Source organism: Buteo buteo, chromosome Z, assembly GCF_964188355.1.
Source record: "Buteo buteo chromosome Z, bButBut1.hap1.1, whole genome shotgun sequence".
In the NCBI taxonomy this organism is placed as follows: Eukaryota; Metazoa; Chordata; class Aves; order Accipitriformes; family Accipitridae; genus Buteo; species Buteo buteo.
Window position 1 is genome coordinate 41,740,123 of NC_134204.1, and position 24,590 is coordinate 41,764,712.

Here is a 24,590-nt window from a genome sequence, read left to right on the forward strand (position 1 = left end):
CTCACCCTAGATGTTGCATTTAAATATCTTCTACCAATTAGACGAAGGACTGAATTACCTTGCAACCACTACAGTAAAAATGCTAAGTCTTCACATACTGCAAGTCTCTCTTCAGACTTTCAAGTAGCATTGGGATGTATCTATGTTGAAACAATCACACCATCTACCTGAAAGACATCCTACCTCCTGACCCATTGCTTGGCCACTCTCCAAAGAATGTCTTACTTGATCACTCCCATAAGAACAAAAGTGGATAAGATTTTTTCAAAGACCTGTTCCAGTATATCTTTTTTCCTTAACACAACCTTTTTATACAATTTGGTCAGGGTGGCCAACTCTTATACAAATTAACTCAGGCTCTGAATCAGTTGATTAGTTCCATGTTATATTTAGCTCAGGACAACAGATCAGGTCAAGGCTTATCAAAACCACCTATGCTATTGCAGCTTCATGTTAAGATCTCCACAAAACCCATGCATTTAGGAACTCTACTAGGACAGTCTCTCTTTAGTTGGCAAAAAAACCCACCCCAAACCTTATAGGAAGCATGTAATATTGCCCTGTAACCACAAGCTACTGATGGAATTTTACAGAGTAAGTCCAAATGACTTTCAGTTGCTCTGTTTTGCAAAAGCTTACCTAGAAGACTGCATTAGCTGGAATTAGTCAGATCTACTTTTTTTCTTTTCTTCTTTTGTTTCAGTATGTGATGTTTTCAGCAAGAATGTAGAGGACCCCCTCATACCAGCAGTATCAGTATAAGAAAGTGAAGGTAGAACATTTGGTTTTAAAATTTAAGACTTTTTTTTTTATTATTATCTTTAGAAATAATTTCCAACCACTATGTCATGATGGCTGTACTGACTATACCAGAATCATCTGAACCTTAAATGTAATCAAGCGCTAAACACACCATATACATCAATCTTTATCTATATATTCTTTGTACATCGAAACAAGATAAAATGCTTCAGAAAGAGAAACAAAGACCAGCTATCACTGCTTATTTCTTGCATGGTAATTATTTAACCTTAAAATTTTGAAGTCTGGATAAAAAAAAAAAAAAACAAAAAGTAAATCACCAGCTTAAAGACAGATCTCTGTACACCAGATTTTTTTTCACAACTTTATGAGTGACTGTGTTGGGAAACAATATAACTAAAAATGCATGAGGTAATACATTTAATTACTTACAGTTCAACTTCTACTACACCTTTCAAGCACCCCTGCTTTACGAAGAGACCAACCTACAAAGTTAATTATAGAAGTTATTACTGCAAAATAACAGTGTATTAAAATGTAATCTCTTACAAAAATATCTATTTGTATAATAGAGTTGCTGTAATGGGATATTTTATTGAAAACTCACAATTAAAAACTAAAATTTATTTTGGATAAGTATTAACTAAAAATAAAGGAAGACACTATTATCTTCCTCATCAACTAGCAGCATTAGAACTTCCTCCACAAGTTAACAATTTCTGGTCAATTTCAACCTTCAAAACTGCACAAATTATAACCAACAGATCCACGGAAACAAGAATTTCTCATGAATTCAGGGAACAAAGGCAATACAAATGAAAGACATTACCAAATATCTGTACTAATAGAACTGCAAATTCTAAGAGTATAAAAATACATAAACATGAAAAACCAATAAAAATACCAACACACAGTGCTGCCATGCAGTCAATTTCCATACTTATATTTGCTTAAGACTGAGCTGCAACCAGAGAATATGTACATTTAGGTATCCAGATTCAGTGCTCCAAAGGTTTGCTGAAATATATCCCATCCAACCAGAATATCCAAGAAAGCAAGGGCAAAACTTAAAAATTTGACAATACAAACTTCCTATTATAATGTCAACACATGATATCTCTTGGGATCAAAAAATGAAAATAATAGTAGAACAACCCAAAACAATCCAAATTCCATTTAAATCAAAGATCAGTGGCTCCATGCTATTAGATAAGTTCTCAGACACACTAAGGATATATGTTATTTCTACAGATTCTGTATACTTGGAAACATAAGTTAGACTTTTTTTTTTATTTCTCCTTTATTTGGTATTTCTGATCAAATGTTATTTATGCATTAGGTGGCATTTCCCTTCCCCATTGTGGAGGCTTAGACATCTTCAAATATAACCTCTAGTCTGCTCAGGTGCCAGTACAATTCAGGTGCTTCCATTTCATAATTCAGCCAAGACAAGTAGTTAAGTAAGACAAAACCCCTTTGGTAAAAGCCTTCATCTCTGGACCAGGTTATTCTACAATTTGGACACCTTTTTATAAAAATAAAGCAAATCAAGGAAAACAGTCTTTTTCCCCCTCCTCTGCTGAACAGGGCTTTTAATGAAATTCAGATTAAACATGAAAAATACGAAAGTTCATAGTTACCTTATCAGCCCGCCCTATGAAAGAAGGTTTTCCAGCCAGTCCCAGGCAGATGGCACAAACAATGCTTGACTTTCCTGTTCCATTAGCACCTACAATCATGTTCAGGTTGGGTCCTGGACGTACTTCACACGTGTCATATGTTCTGAAAATCACAGTAATTTTTTGAACCTTACAAACAGTATGTCATCTTAAAAAAAATTTACTTGCTTAAAAACACTTTATGATTATATCAAATAAGACAGATAATTTTATCATATCTAGACTCAATCCTCCAATACCATTTTGTAAGAAAACATCGGAGTGAAAACTAACACTACAATAGAACACTGTGGAATACATTCCTACCAGCCAGAGTACTTAGAACAACTTTCTTCATAACAAATAGTTATAAAGAATGAAATCCAACCACATAATGACAATTTTTATTGACCTTACTAGGAAATCATATTATTTTACATATTTAAAAAAAAAAAAAAAGAAAGAAAATTGACTGAATTCAGTCAAGTCTGTTACATTTAATTCCAGCTGCACTGCAGTCACAGAAGGAGATTCCACTCATCTAACCTGTACAACGTACTTGGGTCTTAAGCTCTGCAAGAATTCTGTGGAACTCTGTATCGGTACATCACTGCAGTAGCCTTCTTAAGTTACAACAACCTAAAACATTAGCCTGTTATCACTGATTTTTTTTAAATTGTATTAGACATCTTTCATCATGTGCATCCAGCATGCCTAGTGCAATAGCAACTACAGAAAGAGACCAAGCCCCAGCATGCAAATTCAAGACAAACAACTAATGTTGGTATGATCAGTAAGATCCCAAATTCGTAACGAACTTCACCATTTGATGTTCTGTTTCCGCACTGTACCAAACACACAGAGGGGAACTGAGACACTAACACCAAGGAAGAAAGAGAAAGCAGTTAATGGTAACACAGTAACATAATCCATGTACTTCTGGAAGAGAAGGTATCTGAACCCTTAATGCTGAGGCTTAAACTACCATGTTTGAAGCTTCACTTAGATCTGTAGTGTGACCCGTGAACTACACTACTCAGAACTGTTATCAAGGCTGACATGGAGCTATCAGCATACCAGCCACAAGAAAATGGCCTGAAAACTTCTACTAGCAACTGCAGACAGAACAGTATTCCCAATACAGAGAGGCTGGAGAAAGTACATACAAAAGATAACACCAAGGCCAGTCCTTGCTGCCCTATTAACATCTCCTGCACTCTCTCCTACTCCACTGCTTGACAATCACCTAACTGGGAGAAAAAAATGCATGCAGAAGCTGACATGGACAACTGGAACCACCACCTTAGGGGATGAAGGGCCGACACGACCACCACTGGGGAACGCAGCCCCAGGGAAGCGACACTGCACTAGGAACATACAAGATTCGTAATCCACAAAGCAGGTGCTCCCCGCTCTGAGCAAGGCATCACCTTCCAAGGAAAAAATGTTTCACGCACTCCGTCTTCCAGCCCCGACTCGCCCCGGTATCCAAGGCCTTAATAAGGCTCCCTGTTAACCGAACGTGACTCCTCGCTCCGTGCACCACGGCGGAAAACAACAGCCGCGAGCAAGTCCCTGCCTCGCCAGCCCGCGGCTCCGGGTCTGGCCTTCCTGTCTTAACCGCCAGCTCCCGAGCCCCGCACCCACTTTTAAACGGGACTGAGGGGGGGAAGGAAGCCGAAGCCGCCCAAGCGAGCCACCGACCTCTGAGGCGGCCGGGAGTTCACGGCCAATGGCCGCCGCTCGCCCGCCGCTACCTGGGAGGAGAAAGCGCCCACCGCTCACTCACAGAAAGTTCTCCATTAAGACCCTGACGATGGAGCCCTCGACGAATTGGGGGCGCGCCGCAGAGCTCCTCACCGCCCGCTGGCTGCCGCCGTCGCCGAGCTGAGAGGCGCCCAGGCTCCATTTCCCCGCCGCCGCCATCTTCGCCCCCTCAACCCCCGGCAGCGGGACGTGCCCGCGCCTCGCTCTCATTGGCGGGAGGGAAACGGCGGGCAGGTGAGGAGCGCTCTCATTGGCAGATGGGGCGGGACTAAACCGCGATGAAGCTTTGAATTGGCTTGCAGCCTGTCGTGCTGGTGCCCATTGGTCAGAGGAGAGCGGGGTGCTGAGGGGGTCCGGGAAGGAAGCCTGTGGCGTTGCTTTTGGTTCCAGACAAGGAGTCGGGAGGCGGCGGGTCTTGGCCGTGCTCCCCAGTGCTGAGGCAGCTGCGCGGCCTGAGGCGCAGCTTTGGCCTCTCCCGGCCGGCGGGAGAGATCCCTTCCCGCCTCGCGGGCTCGCAGCTCCCGGTCAGTGCTGCGGCGGGAGGGCGGTGACTCCCGGCCGGCGTGCCCCGCGGTGGGGTGGCTCGGGCCGTGGAAGGCCGGGCGCTGCGCAGAGGGAAGGTGCCGATGCCTGCGCCGCGCCCCCCCCGCAGGCGGCCTCCCACCCGTGCTCACCCCTCCGAAGAGGGGCGACCGGCACCGGGGACCGTCTTCGGCGTGCTTCCCGGAGGCCGCTGCCCGGAGCGGCGTGGGAGGGGGTTGGGCAGGCCTCGGGGCTGCGGGCCCCGGCCCCTTCGGCTGTCACCGCCAGCTGCCGGCCTTTCCCCGGCGGCGGGGCAGCGTAACGCTGCGCGGGAGAGTGGCGATGGCGGCTTTCCCACGAGGTGGCAGCACAGCCGAGCAGTTGGGCGGCCAGTGCTTCGGAGGTATCTTCCTTCCGTACTGGGGACAGGGTTGGGTTCCGGGCGAGCGAACTCTGCTTTCATAGTTCAGCACGTGTCTGCGTTTGTTTAGTTTTTCTTAATTTTTGGCAAATCAACAGAAAAAAAACATTTTTTACATGTGTTACTTCAGAGATCAGGACGTCTGTAGGAAGGATAGGTGTCCTTCAGAAATGATCCTAGAGGAATGCATGTATGTGAGATTTTGGCACCGTGACTGCAGGGCCATCACCAGTGGTGTTGCAGGTGCCTTACTTTTCCCACATGCTTTATCTTTTCTCTCAGACCAAGAGTTCCTGCTGGAGCACAAGGCCTCATAACTAGCCAAAGCTTTTATGAGGGACCAGGGGGCTGATTAAGACTGCTGAAAGACAGAGATAAACTGCTTGTGCTTAAGTGGAACTAGGTAAAGGAATTGACACGTAACTGGAGTGATTTGTCCTAGAAAGTTTACAAGTTTTTCCAGTATGAACCAGATACTTGGCATGTGGAGGCTTGCAAGGCCACTTGTACCTAAGCAGCTGTATCTGTAATACCCTGCAAAGACTGAGACTGCCATAATACCCTGCCAAAGACTACTGAGACAACAGTATCTTTGGGTGGGGATGTAGCAGAATTGGTATCAACAAGAAAAAAGTAATTTAAGGCAGGTTGCTTCTTTGAGGGTAATTTAGGTAGATAAAGAGAGGTACAAGGGCAGTGAAAAGGTTGTTCCAGATACAGGGAAAAAATGGGGAAAGAAAGATTAAGATCCATTAAATAATGAAAGGGACTTCTCCTCCAGCAGTATTGAGTGCAGATGCCCACAGATAGTAATGAAGGTGACCTGCATGTCCAAGCCCACCAGGACATCAGACAGCTGCTTTGGATAACCCACTGAACTCTACCAGGTCCAGGAGACCTGGTGCAGAATGATGAGCATAGAAATGAACCCTAGCACTATGTGGTATGGAGGGAAAGGATAATGAAATTGAAAGTATGTCATTCATATGATTTGTGAGAATAACTTTGTAATGGCTGCGTAATAGAGTGCGAAATTGTATCATTGTAAATTAGTAACACTGGTGTGTCTATTAGTTAATTAGAATATTACTTGATTTATTAGTTGGTAATGTTTTATTTAATAAATAAAAATTGTAGTCTCTGAAATCAGTTGTGTCTCAAGCTTGCAGACTAAAAGGGTAGAGTTAGACTCATTAAGTAACCAAACAAAAGAGAAGGAGGCGGTAGATTAAGAAACCATTTCAACATATTCCCACTACAGACTGCTGAAGAGATCCGTTTTTCCCAGAATTTGTCAGGGAGCGTTTTGCAGGATCTGGTGAGTATGCATGCTGATAAGAGCTGGAAAAAAGGAGATGGCAAAGGCTGCAAAGTAGGCCAGGCTTGGACCAGGCGGAGTTCTTGAAAGAAGAGAGGAAGGTTTTAAAAGCTAATACAGAACATAAGAGCAGCAAGATGTAACATAGTACTATAGCAGTGAGCAAAGGAACATAGCAGGGTATGCAGTTGGCAAAGAGACCAAAATGCTGATATTCAGAAAAAACATATGCACAGAAAGGTGCAGGAGGTGGACAGGAGAACAACAGAGGAGGGATGGGAAGAAAACAGCAAGGTTAATACAGATCAAACTTATGTAAAGGAATATTGAAAGTTTATTCATTCATACTTGAGCAACTAAGAAACTTGAAATCACAAACTGAAATGTTTTTCCAAAGTAAATGTTAAAATTAAGTAAATTTCACATTTGACACCTAGTGTTTTGTTTGAGGTAGGACGAGACTGATGTTTTCTCTTTGACAAAATGTGAAGGTTAGAACCTTTTGACTCTGTCATGTTGCAGGAAAAGTGTACTCTCTTCAGCCTTTTACCTTATACAGCGGTCCTTTCGGAGTGGTGGGTCTCTCGAGTGTGGGCAGTCACACTTGTGAGCTGTGTTCAGATCAAGGTAGATAAAATGCCAGGTCTTTTAGTGCTCATCTTGTGCTGTCTTAGTGAAGCTTCATGACTGTAAAGTTGGATTTCTGTTAGGTTTATTTTGGTGTGACACAATAGTCAACCAGAATATGGTTTCATTTGCATTAGCATAAAGCTAGAATAACAATGATATTTTATGTTGTTATTCTGGTTTTCCGTTGGTGTAACTGAGATCTGAATTTGGCCTTCTTTTTGGAAATTAATAAGCATAATGACAAAATGTCAACTAATGGAAAATATTTAAAGAATAAAGAGTATTAAACAAGAGGGCAGTAAAAGGCTTTTTCTTCTGATGTCAGGACAAGTTCAGTCCCACTCCAGCACAAAGCTATATTTAGAGCAATCAAATACAAGCCTGTTACTGTTTGGGGTGTTATAGCTGCTTTTGAAGGTTTCTTTTTAATTTACATTTTATGGACTGTGCCACAACTGGGATCAAAGCAATTACTTGTAGGTTCTTCAGTAGCTTTTGAAGAAATTTTCAGACAGTAAACAGGCCCAGTACAGCATGCCTCAGAACTGTGCTTTGCCCTGCTGTGGTCCCTCTACAGCTACTGCAGCAGTGAGAACAGAACAAATAGTAAATAAAAATGGATCCAGGGCAGAAATTAGTTGCACCAGGAGTTTCCTATCTGGACAGAGCTGATGGAATGTTTTTTATCTCACCGTAAAACTGAAGTTTGCCAGTGGAGAAATCTTAATGCACCTTCCCTAGTTTTCAGATGTTTGGCAGCCATTCTTTCAATAGTCTGTGAATTTCCTATTCTATAAACCGATATTCAGCAGGCACTAAAGTAATTTAAAGCCTCCTTTGAAATTCTCCTTCTGTTCTTTAATTCGTGCAGGAAGAAATGGGTGTAAAGGTGCTGTTGTTCCCTACTGAAAGAAGAACTTAGGCTTTTTTTGCAGTCAGGACGGTGCTACATGCCCTGTGGATAATTACTACCCTCAGCGAACTGACAAAATCATTGCACTAGTGAGGTCCCTAGAGAATGCTCAATGGAGAGTGAAATAGAGTACTTTGCTTATGTTCTTATTAATAATTTGATCTGAATGTTGATACCAAAGCATACGCCTTACAGATAGTGACTCTTAGGCAACAGTCCATTGTTTCTGGTTGCTTTCATTTTCAGAATAATAGCAAGAGTGATGTGTTCAGAACCAGCTGCCAATGGGGACTGTAGGTAGCTAGGATAGACAGTTAAGATGTCAATTCCTTTTTGCTCTTCCTCAGTCTCTAGGAAATAATAAACTGCTTCCATCTGTGTGGTCAAACACGTTAGTACTGAATGTATTTAACTGAACAAGCTCTTCAATTGTTTGTGTCATCAAAATGAAAACTTATTAAAGATGCAAGCGGCTAGATTGTCCCAGGTGCTGTTGATCCTTATAGGCCATTAGGAAAAATGTGTACTTGTTCTGAAAGGAGAAGAGGCTATTCCCCCGTTTGAGGGCTCACATCTTGCAGCAACATCTTGAATGTGGTGGCTGTTAAGAATAATTTCTATGGCTAAATACAGGAACTTCTTACAGCAGATCAGATGATTGCTTTTTGTCAGCTATCTTAGGTGATGTGACCCACACATTTCATTCTCTTCATATACAAAATACTGAATTCAGGCTACTATATTAGGTTCAGTTGTTTCTCATTACACCAGTAACTATAAAGTCTAGAGCAGAACAATAAGATAATTTTCAAAGTTACATTTTATTAGGAAGTTATCATAATTTCAAAACAAAACCTTACACACAAACACATAAAATCTTAAAAATTAACAAGTTGTGTGAATTCAGTTTCCTATTAATATAAATGCAAGGCATCTGTAGTGGGTAAAGTGTAAGTGCATTCTTTTGAGTGTACAAATTGATTAAAAAAAATCCCCAAGACTTGTAAGCCAGAAAACATACAGCTTTGAACCATTTCATTTAATACAGTCCAAAATGTCAGCAGCTTACACTGAATTATACTGGAACTCTAAAAGTGAGTTTGTTATTGGCAAGGACGACAAATATATTTGTTATAGTAAATGAATACAAAACCACAAAAAATTGCCAGCAGAGTGTTAAGAGTTTCCCAGAGAGATTTGTCAAGAATAATTGCACTTAACCTGTAGGCTATTACTAGTAGCTAATACTATTTTCTTTATTATTTCAAAATATTTATAATTTCCTTAACAAAAATCCATTCTGTACCCAACACGAAACATTCACTGAATGCAGATTTAAAAATAACACAATATTGGATTTTAATTGTGCACCCTTACTTTCTTCTTTTTAACTATATACCAGAAAGGTTAAAAAAAAAAAAAAAGAAAGCATTAAAATGACTGATCTGTGCAAAATGGGAAGCCTTTATATAATAACTGATACATCATGCAAAAGAGAAAAAAAACAGTCTAAGAAGCCCTGAGTCGATAATTTGATTGCAAAGGCAAGGAACATGAGTGCTCTGAGTTCTTCCTATATATTGGTGCATATTCAAACCAGTCCAGTATTTACTTAAAAAATATTTTAAAATAGGCAGTTTGTGCAGTTTCTCACACACAAATCTTCTACGCACTTCATTCCTTTCAGCAGACTGTATTTAATACTCAATTTCATTTAAGTTGTCAGGATAGCCTGATGAGAACTGAATTTCTTCCACTTCTAGAATACAAAGAAGGGGGAAATACTGTAATTATTTGTATTTTTATCATACAAAAGAATGTGTAAGACAGAATGTAATTACCATGCTGGATTTAAATGGGACCACCACAGCATGTTTACTGGTCCAGATTCTGAGCATGGTCTCGCATCTTATTAGAACACAAAAATTCTGCACTAACCAAGCAGCATGATACTAAATTCAGATCCATTCAGTGGGGATTCAAGGGAAGACGTTATCACCTACCTCATTACTAAAAGCACTGTGAATTGCTAGGCTTAAACTTACCTAAACAGGGTCCTGCCTGGAACAGAATATCATCAATAGCAGTGTCACTTCTCATTGACACACCACGGATTGCCTCAAAAATAATCTGTAAAGGTAAGACACAGCTTTTCATGAATCCCACAGGATGAAGGACTAAAAAAATGTAATACCCATGCAGTCTATTCAAGGATCTAGTGTGTCCTGAAAGCCTGCTTCTTGGAAAGAAACTTCTATGCTCCATCAGTGGACTGATTGCCCTGGTCAGAGAATTTGGGTGTGTGCTATGCCAAAGGAAGCAAATCTGTTCTCACAGTTTGTTAAGAAATTGCTGTGTGTTATAGACCACTGATGAATTTTCTCTAGTGATGTGACATTTCTATCTTGTTTTTCAGCCCAAATGTGCCATGGTGTGTTGCCCATATGCAAGCAAGACTTGAGGGGGAAAAAAGGCATTACAATATTATGTTATGGTCTTACTGATGAAGCTAAACTTGCTTTTCTGTAAAAGGTTTCCCCTCCCCACCCCGCCCCCCCAATTAATTTTCAGGCTCTTAAGGCAAAGTGATTAAAAAACCCCACACAACAGCTTTCGTTAGTGATCTGTGCAGTTTTGTGCCCAGTGCTGTTTCAGTCAATAGCAATTTCAGCTTCCTCTTTGACAGAGAAACTGAAGCAGGCTTTATCTCTGGCAATACTGAAATGATGGCACTGTTGAAACCAAAGGCAGAGTTCTGGCTTTGCATCATTCCTTGCCTTTGGTGCCACCTCAGAAAGACTATCCTGCAAGAAGCAGCTGTTTTATCACAGCTTAGTGGTTATGTCAAATCTAGACAGGGCTTTAGACAGCTGAAGGAAAAGAAATTGCACAAGTGATCTAAATAAAAATTACCACCACTGACAAGAAATGATGGGAAAACAGCATTTAAATACTTTTTTAAAAATTTTGAATTAATGAACTATTTTCATACTTGCAGCCTATTAATGTCTTTAATAATTCCCTCCCTACCTTCATTTGTAAGAAATTACATGTTACTTCAGCTTGTTCAGGTGTCCATTCAATGCTCTCTACATTTTAATTTTTTTTTTTATACAACCCAAAACGTGGATTCTAGCACATAGTTCAGTTCAATATTCCATTTTGACTGCTTTTTGTTTGTTTTTTCTTACCTGGTAGTTTCTATCGCTTTCATATTCTATCAGTCCCCTTAACCATGAGATGCTTTGTTCCCCTGTCCTCCTCCACAAAGGAATCTCTTCATCATCACCTTCCTTTTTTAGATAAACACTTAATAATCCAGTCCCAGCTCCATACATGTGATAGAAAAATGTCAAGCACTGTTTTCCAGTTCCTCTTAGTGATCTTGAAACTAGGTAGGCTCTCTGTCCGTAGACCATGTTGGATGCCTCTATATACATGTAGTATCCTTAAAAAGATATACAAGCAAATATTAGCAAAGTAGAATACATTCTCTCAGCATGTTCATTATGGTCAACATGCTCATTATATAAAAAATGACTGAAAATTATTGAAACTATTTTGATACAGATATTTATGCTGTAGACTCTTGTATTTGTGAACTGTAGTATTTGTGATATTGTAATAATTTTGTAGTGTAATAATGGTAATATTTGTGAATGCTAATATAAGAACACTTAAAGACTTGTTTATATCTGATGAAATACATAGCAACAGAAAGGAATACAAAATCAGCTGTTCATAAACCGGGAATGCACTCTGACATTGGTCAATTAATTGGAATTCAGAGACAGCTGCATGTACATCTGAGGGTACAGTTTATGCAATGTGTGGAGCTGATGCTATTAACAAAGCAAATGAATTGAAATACCTCTTTTAAATCACATATGACATCAACAATATTTTTCTTTCTGTGATCAAGACGTGAAGACACAAGTGAGGAAAACTAGACTCTCTAGAATCCATGAATGAATGAAAGATTGTCATGAACTCTAATCTGTGGAAAAATTAGTCATTAATTGGTGGCAGGCAAATTACACATCCCCCCACCCCCAATCCATTATTCTGTTATTTCCAGTTGGAGGAAACTGAGGTGTGTCAGAAGACTGAGGAGCATCCCCACCTCATCCCATCTGCTGCTGCATGTGGCAGCTGTTCTGTGTCTTGAGATGTACACTCTGCCAGCAGGCAGCAAACTCCGATTTTGCAGCAGCTCTTCATGCAGTCCCACTGCTCCCTTTTTGTGGTGGTGGAGAAAACAATTTGCCCTTCTGCCACCACAAGTTCTGGCACTGAGATCACCCTCAGGGGGAGAGGGGATTCCTAACAATCAGTAAGGCAGGAGAAAAGCTGAGAGTGGAAAGAGCAGCCAGTGGATGCTCAGGGTGTCCCTCATGATACCCAGAATCCTATTATCTACACAAACCCATGCTGAAGACATCCCTTCTGACCTGGGTTGTAGTTTGGTGGTGAGCAGCAGTGGAGAGAAAAGGTGAAAAGGAAAATTATGTACAGCTGTAGGTCTGTAAAGAAAAGATAATTTCATACAGTGTGTTGGAGAATTCCCAAGGCTACTTATACAAAACTTAGTGCAAGCCATTGTGGGAATTTTGATGTTCACAATGCTTAAATGTTCCGTGAGTTAAAAATCAAAGCCTACAGCTCATACTACAGTTTAATAAAATAACCTGCCTTTAGTTCTAAGGCCTGAATCATATTATAAACTTGTTGGAAAGACTAGATCAGCTCTTAGTTTTGTGAATTCAAATCTATGCATTTCTCAGCACATCTTGCTGCAAAGAGATGTGTGAAATAAGGAATAAACATTGTTGTCAGAGGCCAGGCTTAAAAGATTCTCTTGCTTCACCAGTTCTAAAGTTGAGCCATCAGCCTCGGATCTCAGAATCAGAAGCCTCAGATCTTAGTGATCTACATAAACTGAAAATAGGTCTAAAGACAGTTTCTGCCTTACAGATCAAGAAAATTGTGCTAACGGCCCATTCCAGTTCTTGAGTAAGAAACAAGTGTTGCTTCTACTATAAGGAGATGGTTATTGTCCTTGGAAACACAAGAGCTGGGACATATAGAGTATTTGAAAGAGGAAGAATAAAATATATTATCTAGGGAATAACCCGGGGGGGAGGGAAGGCATCAAAACAACCTGAATGTTAAATCCTTTTATGGAATTGAGTTTGGTTACCTACCAAAACAACCGGCAACTTTAATGTGATGTAGTCCTTTTGGATTATATTTTGTAGAAAAAGAACGGTCTGCCAGACAATACAGAGATGGTGTACAGATGCTTCTCCAAGAGTCTCACCCACATTTCAAAATAAAAATTCTCAAATGAACTTTAAAAACTGTTAGGAAAAATTCTCACTTATTTTAAAGCTGGTGGTCACATGTCTAGTTGATGCAGAAGAACTGGAGAGCATGGGTAAAAAGACTTAGAGACAGTACGTCATCTAATTCACTCTAATGTCATCTAATTTTTAAATTGAAAAGGGACAAGAATTTCAGTATTCCCCTTTGAAAGTCATTCCACAGTACAAAGGTATCATTATTGGGAAAATGTTCTTGATTTGTAGATAGCCTACATCTTCCAGTTAGATAACTTAGCCAATAGATCTGGTCAGAACAAGGTCAGGTTTGTAAGTAATGTTTCTAGGTTTTATTTCATAACACATAAGAGAAGTTTTAAGCTTTAAAACTTACTTATCTCTGAAGGCTATTCATGTTTCTACCCAGCATCAGTACTGTTTAGAATTAACAAAGGAAGAACATAATTTCTTGGTGATCTGAAATTTCAAGCCAAAGAGAAACATTCCCATCTGCATTCTCAATTCCACATGTAGGATGTTGGCCATACAGCCCCCCACACCATGAATTTACGTCTCTCTAGTCAATTTCCATACCTTGCTGAAGATGCAACTATTACAAAAATTTTACCAGGAGATAGGGAAGGGAAATTTTGCTGAACATGTACAAAGCCATCTTTTTAGATAAAGAGATCAGAAACAAGACAAAACATTTGTTATTTTATTAACTAGAAGCATTTGTTATTTTGTTAACTAGAAACAAAAGGGTTTTCCAGAGTCACTTGAATTAAGTTTGCATAGAGCAAGACTTCATATGCACAGCTGAAATAACTATGCTTGATGATGCTTAATGTGGTTTACACTCAGTCACAGCTGACAGAATAATAACAGATTTTGGTGAGCCTTTTGAGGAGGCCAACTGCTTTTGTAATCCAGTTAAAATTTTTAACAGACTGGATAGATGGCTACTGTGAATAAGCCAGCTTGTCTGCAACTGACTTTATGACTTGTTGAATGAATGCTAACCACTGTGAAGGAGGGCAAATCCAAAGGCCCCAAAAGCCTTCTTAGATCTATGTAAGCATTTAAAGTTCACAAGCCTTAGGGCAGTTCCATCCATTATACTAAGTCAGTGGAGTTGTTACTGAGGTCCTCTGCAGGAACACAAGCACCCAACGCAGTGATGCACTTTGTCATTTCCAAAAGTCAACAGGTACTGCCCCTAGTGTGGGGGCAATTCTGATGCAGTTTTCTGTGTGCTCGCTCATGCTAATGGGGGCCCCACTTGCCTAAATACTTTTATTACACCAATAAGGTTATGGAGGAGATTTTCAAGATAAAAGGTCTGTGGGACCTCTTTTATTATCCATGTTTTCTTCTAAGTTTGAACAGGAAGGTGTTCATGAAAGAAGAGATCCCAACCACTTGTTTGCCTTTTAGTTTCACAGAATATTCCCATAACCTAGGGGTTTGGAAGAAGGCTTTTCCATGGGGTCTGGAGAGTCATTCTCTTGGGTTTTTGTGGCAAGGTTTTGGTAGCGGGGGGGTTACAGGGGTGGCTTCTGTGACAAGACACCAGAAACTTCCCCATGTCTGACACAGCCAAGGCCAGCCGGCTCCATGATGGACCTGCCGCCAGCCAAGGCCAAGCCCAAGCCCATCAGCAATACTGGTAGTGCCTCTGGGATAACATATTTAAGAAGGGAAAAAAAAGTTGTAGCAGCACAGAAACTGCAGGTGGAGAGAGGAGTGAGAACATGTTAAGAGAAACAGCCCTGCAGACACCAAGGTCAGTGAAGAAGGAGAGGGAGGAGATGCTCCAGGTGCCAGAGCAGAGATTCCCCTGCAGCCCGTGGGGAAGACCATGGTGAGGCAGGCTGTCCCCCTGCAGCCCAGGGAGGTCCACAGTGTAGCAGATATCCACCTGCAGCCCGTGGACAACCCCACGCTGGAGCAGGTGGGTGCCCAAAGGAGGCTGTGACCCTGTGGGAAGCTTGCACTGGAGCAGGCTCCTGGCAGGACCTGAGGACCCGTGGAGAGAGAAGCCCACGTTGGAGCAGGTTTTCTGTCAGGAATCATGACCTCGCAGGGGACCCACGCTGGAGCAGTGTGCTCCTGAAGGACTGCACCCCGTGGAAGGGACCCATGCTGGAGCAGTTTGTGAAGAACTGCAGCCCATGGGAAGGACCCACACTGGAGAGATCCTGGAGAACTGTCTCCTGTGGGATGGACCCCACGCTGGAGCAAGGGTAGAGTGTGATGAGTCCTGCCCCTGAGGAGGATGAAGTGGCAGAGACAGCGTATGATGAACTGACCCCAACCCCCATTCCCCATCCCCCTGTGCCGCTGGGGTGGGGTGGGGGTAGGTAGAGAATCTGGGAGTTAAGCTGTGCCTGGGAAGAAGGGAGGGGTGGAGGGAAGGTGTTTTGAGATTTGGCTTTATTTCTCATTACCCTACTCTGCTTGACTGGCAAGAAATTAATTTTCCCCAAGGTGAGTCTGTTTTGCCCATGGTGGTAATTGGTGAGTGATCTCTCCTGTCCTTGCCTTGACCCACAAGCCCTTTGTTATATTTTCTCTCCCTGTCCAGCTGAGGGGAGGCGGAGTGATAGAATGGCTTTGGTGAGCACCTGCTGTCCAGCCAGGGTTTACCCACCACAGTCATCCTGTCCTTTTTTCTCCCAAAGGAAAGGTCTACTTTAGGACACAAAGACCAAATTACCCACTTGGTCTGCAGGTAATTCAGATTAAACATCACATTCTCAAAACCATCTGTGGGTCCCTAAGAAATGGGTTTACTTCGTTTGATTAATAACTGTTCTGAACAGAAAAGTAAAAACTTGGTCTGTGTTCTAGGTTATCATTTCAAAGTATTTTTTATTAACTATCAATCTCTGTTCTGAAAGTTCAATGTGGAGCTTAACTCACCTACCCCAGTAGTGTGGTCTCCTTTCGGTCCGGTGTAAGAAGTGGGAGTTGGACCCCTCCTTCTGTGCCAACTCCCACGACCTCTCTTCTTCTGGGTAAACACACACTCATCTTTTTCAAAAGTACACTCTCCAGGATTGGGCAGCAATAGATCTGTAAGGAGAGGACACTGTTTAAAACTGCAAATATATTAGACAGATACAGGGAGAGATTACACAAGGTATGTATTGCATTCACTCACCTGCTGAAACCACGTATCTATCTAGCAATACTTTCAGTTGTCATAAACTTATAAAAGCTAGCTTCAAACTGATGTACAAAATTTAATTTCATTTTCTTCACAGCTTTGGGGAAATCTGTGCCCTAGTCTGGCTCACTAACATATACTAATATTCTTTAAAGCATCTCATGCAGTTTATTATCTCATCATAGCTCTTACTCTGTTCACAATGGGCTCTACCAGTGTAATTTTCTTCACTACTGTGGCACCCCAAGCAGTTTAATGAGTTCCAGCATGTACAACATGCATATTAAATGAGTATTGTCAAAGATTTGCATTCCTGTAATCTGAAATCAAATGCCACATTTAGCTCTCCTATGTTGCCTTGGCACCAGATTCTAATACTGCATACAACAGACCACAGAGCTGTAATTACTAGAGTATTTTCATTATTTCAATTCTATTAAATGATGCAGAAGACAAAAAGTTGACAATTCAGCTGCTTGCCAGGAAGCTTCTGTCAGCTCTTCTGCTATAATCTGAATCTGTATTTCAGAAGTAGACACTCTGAGCTGCTTTCACCTTTTGAAAAGGAGGAAGCCTTGTTGCCTCACATACTCCGGGGCATTTTTTGAGCATTTTTTTGCTGCCATCAGTGACAAGTCCCAGTATGACTATATACCAAAGTGTCAGTTCTGCAGCTTTGGTTCCTTTTCAAATTACTTAGGAACTACAGAAAGGCAAAACAGACAATTGTTGGAAATACTTTAGAAAAATGGCATCTTGTTTATACATGTGACTTCTCTTGTTCTGTAATTGTTAGCTGCCTGAATGCATGAAATCCAATCAAAAGAGGTCATTAAATAGTTATTATTACATGGAAAATAAATGGTACGGTAGATCAGCCTCATCACCATTTCAAAGGCATGGCTTTATTCCGAAGAAGAATGGGTTTATAGATTGTGCCCATCTCATAAGAATGGTTTCTAAATTAGGATACAATCATTGTATTGTCAAACCTCAAAAAGCCCCAGAAGAAGGAGTTTGGGTGAGTTCAGAGAGGTTAGCCTGTGCATGTCAGAGGGTAAAGTCTCAGTCAAAACCATTCAGTTCCTCTCACTACAGGAGGGAGAGTTAGACTCGGTCTTCATCACAGAACTGCAACTCCGATAAGGGATTGTGTCTTTGCCTCGCACAACTGTACTTCTGGACTTAAAAGAATAATGCTGTGTTTTGAAAATATTGCTTTTGGGTCCATTCCTGGTTTCCTAAAAGCCATTTGAAAACTGCTTTCCCCTCAGCTGGACTGTTTTGTTTTTTTTAAATTGTAGTTCCCCAAAAGGAATGCTCATCTATATACAACTGCACTGGAGTCAGTGGAGTTAATTAGGAGTTAGCTGGTTCTGCTGTGAACAAAACCTGGCCCTTGCTGTATGTATGCTACTGCAAAGATAGAATTTATGCAATATTTATTGGAAAGAGAAAAGAAAAGAAACCACGGTGGGATGAAGGCAGCTGTAGGATGGGCTTGGAAAATGAAGGTATGCGATGAACTCTTACTAAAAAGGGTAGCAGCTGTTGGACGACAAATATACATGGTCTTACCAGCAGCCTGGCAGCTTCCCAGGCTGAATGATATATCATCCAGTGCTACAAGTCCACAGTCCCAGAAGCTTTTACACCAGCTGACAAAGACAACCTGCAATACATGAAGGAAGTTTCAAGTATCTAACAAAAGCCGGCACTGTTAAGTGTATGGAAATTTAGATTTTTCCACATGCACTAATAATTTTGACATCTATAGAACAGAATTGATGAATCCACTTTGTTTTGGCACATACTAACACTGCCAGTGACTGAAATTTCAAATCCAGTGGGGTTTAGATGTATGTTTTCATTCAATAGCAAGTGTTTTCTCACTTTTATAGGCAAATGATGTATCTCAGTATGTAGTTTCCATTTTATGAGGAGAGTGTGTATTTTTTAGTGTATGAGAAAACATGACTCACTGAGGTTGTGGTTTTCCCCCCCAAAAAAACAACATGAACAGCTCAAATGTCCTCAGCTATCTTATCCTTACAACCAGGAGGTTTTATCCATGGAAAAATAAATTTGAACGAGTAATGCAGAGTGATGGCCAAAAGAAATGGCTGTGGCCAAAAAAACGAAGAACAATAGAGATGAGATGAAACTACTGCATAAAATGGAATTATTCAGAAATGACACAAGGCCATGATATCATAGAGCAGGAGGCTAGAAATGCTAAGCATCATTCACAGTGTTCATATGGGTTTCTGAAGAATAGCTTCCAAGATGTTTTATTTGACTACACATTAATTCTGCCATGGAAAATACAAGTCACTCATGAGATGACAAAATAAAATGTAAAGAAACTGTAAGAATCCCAGCTGCCTTTCTCCCAAGGCTGACAGAGATATGTTCGAATTACAGAAGACACAGTAAGGTTGATTTTGTGAAAATACTGCTGGCAGTTTTCTTTGCCTAACTACTGCAAACTATCTGTCTGACCATTGGGGTTATGACCAAAATTTGGGAGGAGCTTTTCAAAACAATTCCTTTGTGATGAGGTCTGAGCTAGTGACCAGAGATGGATGAGTGCCACTTCTAACAGTTTAATATTATGGAACAACTGTAAACACCTCAGTTACATATTTGAGGTTTAATGCTGACTGACAGTTTCATGTGGATACTAAAAGGTTGTTAAAAGTCGTGCATGCATTATTTAATATGTCCTCTTTTAACAGGCTCAGTAACATCTTCAATATGGTCCTTATACTGGATTTTGCTAGATTGCTTTGCTATGTAGTATTTTTTTACCCATCTGCTTATAAAACAGCCTGAGATGTAACTACACTTAAACCTTTGAGGAATGTATGGGTTATGCTGCTCAAGATGGAGCAATTTTCAAAACCATTTTCCATTCAGTGCTACCAATCCTGGTAATAGTAATTATCTGTCTTGTAAATTGTTGCAGGTATGGACTTGAGGAGTGCCCCTGCACAGCGTGCACAACTGCTCAGTGTATCGTGGCCAAAAACTGGCCTTTTTTTTTTTTTCTTCTTTTCTGTAGAGCTGCTCTCTTAGCCTTAAGGCTTAACAGGACAAAAATTGTTTCCTACTTTGTAAGTTCATTCTCAAGAAACAGGCGCAATCTATTAAAAAATGGTAGCATCTCTTGGAATAAAGCATACAATAAATACTGACGTTGGGTGGACGTCATTCACCAGACTTTTAATAAATGCATTCTGGTGAACATTTGTAATAAACTAAAGACATATTATAGTCCTAAACCCAAGAATCTTCAGAAAACCACACATGAAAGGGTGAGGTCAGTCCTCGTTTTGTGAAACAACATTTCCACACTGTGGAATGATGTTGTAAGTGATGTTTTCCTATTGACATCACTGGGAGCAGGATCAAGTTCTTTATTCTTAAATTGTGATAATTTGTTCCATACAAGGTATGTAATTACCCATTGGATCCTGCAGAAAGCCCTCTATTTCAAAAGCATCGCAACAATAACTCTTGGTCTCTCAAAGGGCACTGAACCGGTCGCCTTTGTACAATCAAAGGATTGATCTGTTTCTGTGACACTTACAAACTTGTTCAGCTTTGTCATCTGTAGCTTTAGCATTACTAATTCTCCACTTGCTTTTTGTGGCATTGAGTGACATGCTGCCATGAGCAGCCTTTATAATTGCACGGGCGTGGGGGAGCTTCTGCTTGGGAATTTGGAGTTTCCAGTATTAGCTATAGCAAATGTACTGAAATAGTTCATTGTCCCCTTGGCTTATTTTGTTGCTATATTCTTGATTTAGTTTTAAGCAACGGGGTAGAAGATATTTTTATTCACAGGTCAAATTTATTCACTCTTCTTTTTGTCCTAAATGTCCCTTTTTTGTCATAAAAGGACATCTTTGACTATTTGAACTTCACCTACCAAAATTGCATCAATTTGGATTTACTCAGCTACTCATCTTCACCCTATGTCAGCTCTCTGAATCCTTTCTGCAGTCTCGATAGGACTAATCTCATGATGCTTTACATTTGTTCTTGCTTTGAGTTAAAGTATTTCCTAGGTCAATTCTTCCAAAAGAAATTTTTATGAAGTTATCTCATGCCTTGGAGAAGAGAATAGGGCGATCTTTCTGCTCAGCTCACACTTTCTTCATAAAACATGACAGATGAACAACATACTAATTGTTTTAAACTAGGTAACAAATCTTCCTGGACTTGCATGCTATCTTGGAGGCTAAATTAAAACCATTATCAAATGCAGGCAGTTGTTGCCTGTGTTACTGAAAAATAAAACATATTTTCCTCTCATGTCTCTTTTTGTTCCAATAACAGGACACAGCCAGGGCATTAGTTTCCTTCCAAACCATTGCCCTGATTTCTGGAAGCTGGTTTGTTTCTTTTCCAGTGCTTAATCAATGTTCCTGGCCTGCAGCCTCAAAGTATCAATAATCAGTTCTTAGCATTTATCCTGGATTATATCAGTAATGAGCAACACCAAAGCAGAGCAGCTGGTAGAGCAAGCAGGGTTTGACTTCTCCCAGGACACGCTGTTGGGTTGTGCTGCAGACACTGAAGTGAGGTAGAAGGGACTTCTCAACCTTAGCACTCTGCATCTCTACAAATGAGTTAAAATGTATGCATATGAAGTTTACTTGCTTTTGGAGGAGAAAAAAAGAGTAGGACATGCAGTAGGGTACCTCCAGTGTAAGGAAGAACTAATATGGAAACTTGTAAAATGAGGTTTGGAGGGAGCTGGACTGAGAACAGGAGACAAGGAGAGAAGATGGCCCCAGATCCCTGTGGATTCTGTGTATTTTCTTTCCTACTTGTTTATCCCAGAAAGTATAGCTCTTGCTCAATTAGAGAGCCAGACCAACTAAACAAAAGAAAAACTGTGACAGCAGCCAGATCTGGTGACTTAAAAGCAAGCTATGCCTCTGCAGCAAAGTAATTCGCCCAATTTCATCCTAGTCAATATTCCTAGGTTTAAACTACATACTGTATATTGGTGTAGACACAAAACTCAGTCTGTTGCTTACACACACATACTTCAGTTCAATGTCTTAAAGGAGAAAGGCAGTTATAGTGGAGTTGGAGGTGGATTTTTTGTGAGAAGCAACTGCCATAGCTTCCATACAGTGACACAAAACTCAGTACTATGAAATCCAAAAGTAACTCCAGCACCAGAAACAAATGTGTGACATGACACAAAGAAGCAGTCAAGATGTTTTCACAAAACCAGGAGCCTGACTTTTCAGTCAGTTACACTAGTACACAGCCATATAAGTGGGTAAGCCAGTGACTCATCACCAGCACAGGGAATGGGAGAACCATTCTGATTGTCCCAGGGCTATTCAATACAAATGTTATCAGTGTAGACCAAATTACTTTTATCTAGCTTAATTAAACTAGATTTTAAATGGCTTGGGTTTTTTTGGCTTAAACAGTCAGAAACTCATTTATCAAGAATGCAAGTAAATTATTAAACCAAAATTAGAATGCCTGCAAGCTTCTGTCATTTAAAATAAATTGATTTAAAATGGCACTCGCCAGGCAAGTTCAATTTCTTGCCATGTAAATACAATGAGCTTCTGCAGGAAAAATAACGGATTATAAAATCTTCTACATAGATAATTGGATAACATTGGTAATAAGCTTGTGACATTTGAACAAATATTTTTAAAAATCTTTCCTGTCCAAGGGTAAATGGGTTGCAGAAACAAACAATAAAAGAGAAACATAAAGCTAACAAAACAACCTAGGGCCACAGGCTGTTAATGCTACCTCTGTACTCACTGGATTGCACGGTCTAGTAGAGAATATTGCCTGTACAGAAATGTATACAGGACACCGATATCCTCAGCTGTCACCCAGGGCCCTCCTGGATTTCCAGAAATCTGCTATTATGGGTCTATCTTCTTTTCAGTGAAACAGTTTCCTTGGGTCATTTTATAAGAGGGAAAGGTTCTTGCCTTCAGACTTAGGAGACTTGTCAGATGATGTGGCATTGTAATATCACAATATTAAATACCCAGAACAAAAACTGAGCAAAAAAAGGAAGTGTCAGTTAAATATCACAGACACCAAAATGAGCTATGTAATATTTCATGCAAGATATCTCCTTGCTTAGCTACTGTGAAGATGCAGGCCACTTAAGTCACACTTTCTAACCTGAATAATTTTTAGTTTCCAGTATGTTGTTTCCATAACAGTATATCAAACACCACAAGACAGTGGCGTTCACGTTTTGCAAGCACTAATCCTACTATTTTCAGACCCTAACCTTCTTATTGTAAATTGGCATTTCCAGTGGCTGTTCTTTAAGAAGTTTCTTGGTTTAGAGGTGAGAGATGGAAGGACTGAAGGGCCATACTATAAAACTGCAGCCCATTCCAACCTCTTTAGGTTGCATACCTTATTGTAGGAAGACTGATTAAGGGTCATATCAGAACAGTAACAAAAAGCTCCTTTATTTGACATAAGTGAGGGTTTTTCAGAGGAGGAGGAAGGGATGAGGACTAGGACGTCTCCTCTCCTCCACTTTGTATCTGAGTGGAGAACTGTGTCCTTTATACTTGGTCACAGGCATCTAGGACTTCATCATATATCCAAGATTGCTTTAGTCATTTACCTATGACTTCAGTGGACAAGCAGGAGACACAGATTTCTCAGCAGCAAAGACAAATGCTAGAATAATTTAATATGGAGCATCAACACAGTGATGATGTGAGAACAAAGGTCCAAAGACAATCCTACCAAGCCCTAGGAAGGCAGAGGGGTAATAATGGATGTTTAGAGACAGCAGTACAAGAAACAAATCAACCATAAAGCTATTTGTGCCATTATATTATGTTCAGCCCCCAGAGAGTTGAAGAACTTGCCGAGCTGGAGGTCACACCTGTACCACTGTGTTTATGGTCACTGTGAGGTCTGTTTTCCATGAATTTGCCTAATCCCTTTTTAAATGTATGTATACTATTAGCTTCCACAGCATCCTGCAGCAAAGGATTTCAGTGTTTAGTCATTCCCAAGAAAGTCCTCCCTTTTGTTTGTTTTAAAACATGTAAATATTGAAGTGCAACACTCAGTCATTTGATTCTGCTTTCTCACAACCGCAACTAAAATTAGTTACAGAGGATGGGTGAAAACAAACAGAGGAACTCAAGGAGAGTGAATTAAAAAAAAATCAGAGAGGAAGAAAAGTACATTGAAAGAATTAAAACCCAAGAAATGCTGCCACAACAACTCTGATGGAAGGAGGGTGGGCTGTTATGATGTCAGCTACCTTTCTGAGGATTTGTTTTTGAACCCCGGGGAGGTATTCAAGCACTACAGTGCTAGGTAACATTGCAAAAACTTGCATGAATGGATAAACAACATCAGATGTTTGCTTTTGAAAACCTGAGCTTCAGAATGGTGAACCAAATCTAGCAGAAATAAACAGAATGGATGTAAGTAGACCCAACTGCACTCAAACCTTCACTTTAATCTAGGCATTTGAACTTTGCTGTGAAGTTGCATAAAAGAAATATCTTTCCATGGCAGCATATACAGACAAACACACACAGAGTATCAAAATGCAGATACTTGCTCCACGGTGCATGTGAACATCTCCAGGTTACATATGCCATATTTTCAGTTAGCTCTGACATTTTTCTGCCATGTATTGGCCTGCAACATCGGTTTCAGTACATTCAATCAGATCAAAAGAATCCACATATTTCAGACTCAGATTTTTATGCTGCCCTTTAAGAGGCTTATACAACAAAGCATGAAGGTTTTCATTTATTTTTAAAAATGTTAGGAGGTTTTTTTTTATTTATTTCTACCTTCCCACATTTATTCCCCAGGCACTACAGAGTATAAAAACAATACTGTATGTGTATAGGATCATAGGTACTTACACTATCTAAAAGAGCGAGTGCCTCAAGTACAAATTGAGAAATCAGGATTTTAAATTTCCTGCCTTCTTGCTAGCATTATATAGCATATGTATTTGCAGTATGTACACATATATACATATATATATGTATAAACATTTATGACTTGCTTAGCTGGATCATACCCACCTAACCTTTTCAACATGGTATTTTC

At 40.4% G+C, this 24,590-nt stretch overlaps 2 protein-coding genes across 6 annotated transcripts in view; both read right to left on the minus strand.

The window, feature by feature from the left end:
• Window positions 1-4,362, minus strand: part of SMC5 (structural maintenance of chromosomes 5) — a 55,331-nt gene extending 50,969 nt beyond the window's left edge. For 3 of the 4 annotated variants that reach the window (XM_075019687.1, XM_075019686.1, XM_075019685.1), the window contains exons 1-3: window positions 4,210-4,362; window positions 2,403-2,544; window positions 1,195-1,247 (exon numbers count right to left, since the gene is read on the minus strand). In XM_075019687.1, the coding sequence (XP_074875788.1) occupies window positions 1,195-1,247; window positions 2,403-2,544; window positions 4,210-4,346 (332 nt within the window). In that variant the 5' untranslated portion in view covers window positions 4,347-4,362. Of the gene's footprint in view, window positions 1-639; window positions 1,123-1,194; window positions 1,248-2,402; window positions 2,545-4,209 lie in introns of those variants that run through there. The other variant, XM_075019688.1, reaches the window with a different exon arrangement.
• A 4,431-nt stretch (window positions 4,363-8,793) lies between these two features.
• Window positions 8,794-24,590, minus strand: part of MAMDC2 (MAM domain containing 2) — a 63,882-nt gene continuing 48,085 nt past the window's right edge. The window contains exons 10-14 of one of the 2 annotated variants that reach the window (XM_075020398.1): window positions 18,063-18,156; window positions 16,238-16,390; window positions 11,183-11,439; window positions 10,037-10,121; window positions 8,794-9,750 (exon numbers count right to left, since the gene is read on the minus strand). In XM_075020398.1, coding sequence (XP_074876499.1) covers window positions 9,689-9,750; window positions 10,037-10,121; window positions 11,183-11,439; window positions 16,238-16,390; window positions 18,063-18,156 — 651 coding nt within the window. In that variant the 3' untranslated portion in view covers window positions 8,794-9,688. Of the gene's footprint in view, window positions 9,751-10,036; window positions 10,122-11,182; window positions 11,440-16,237; window positions 16,391-18,062; window positions 18,157-24,590 lie in introns of those variants that run through there. The other variant, XM_075020399.1, reaches the window with a different exon arrangement.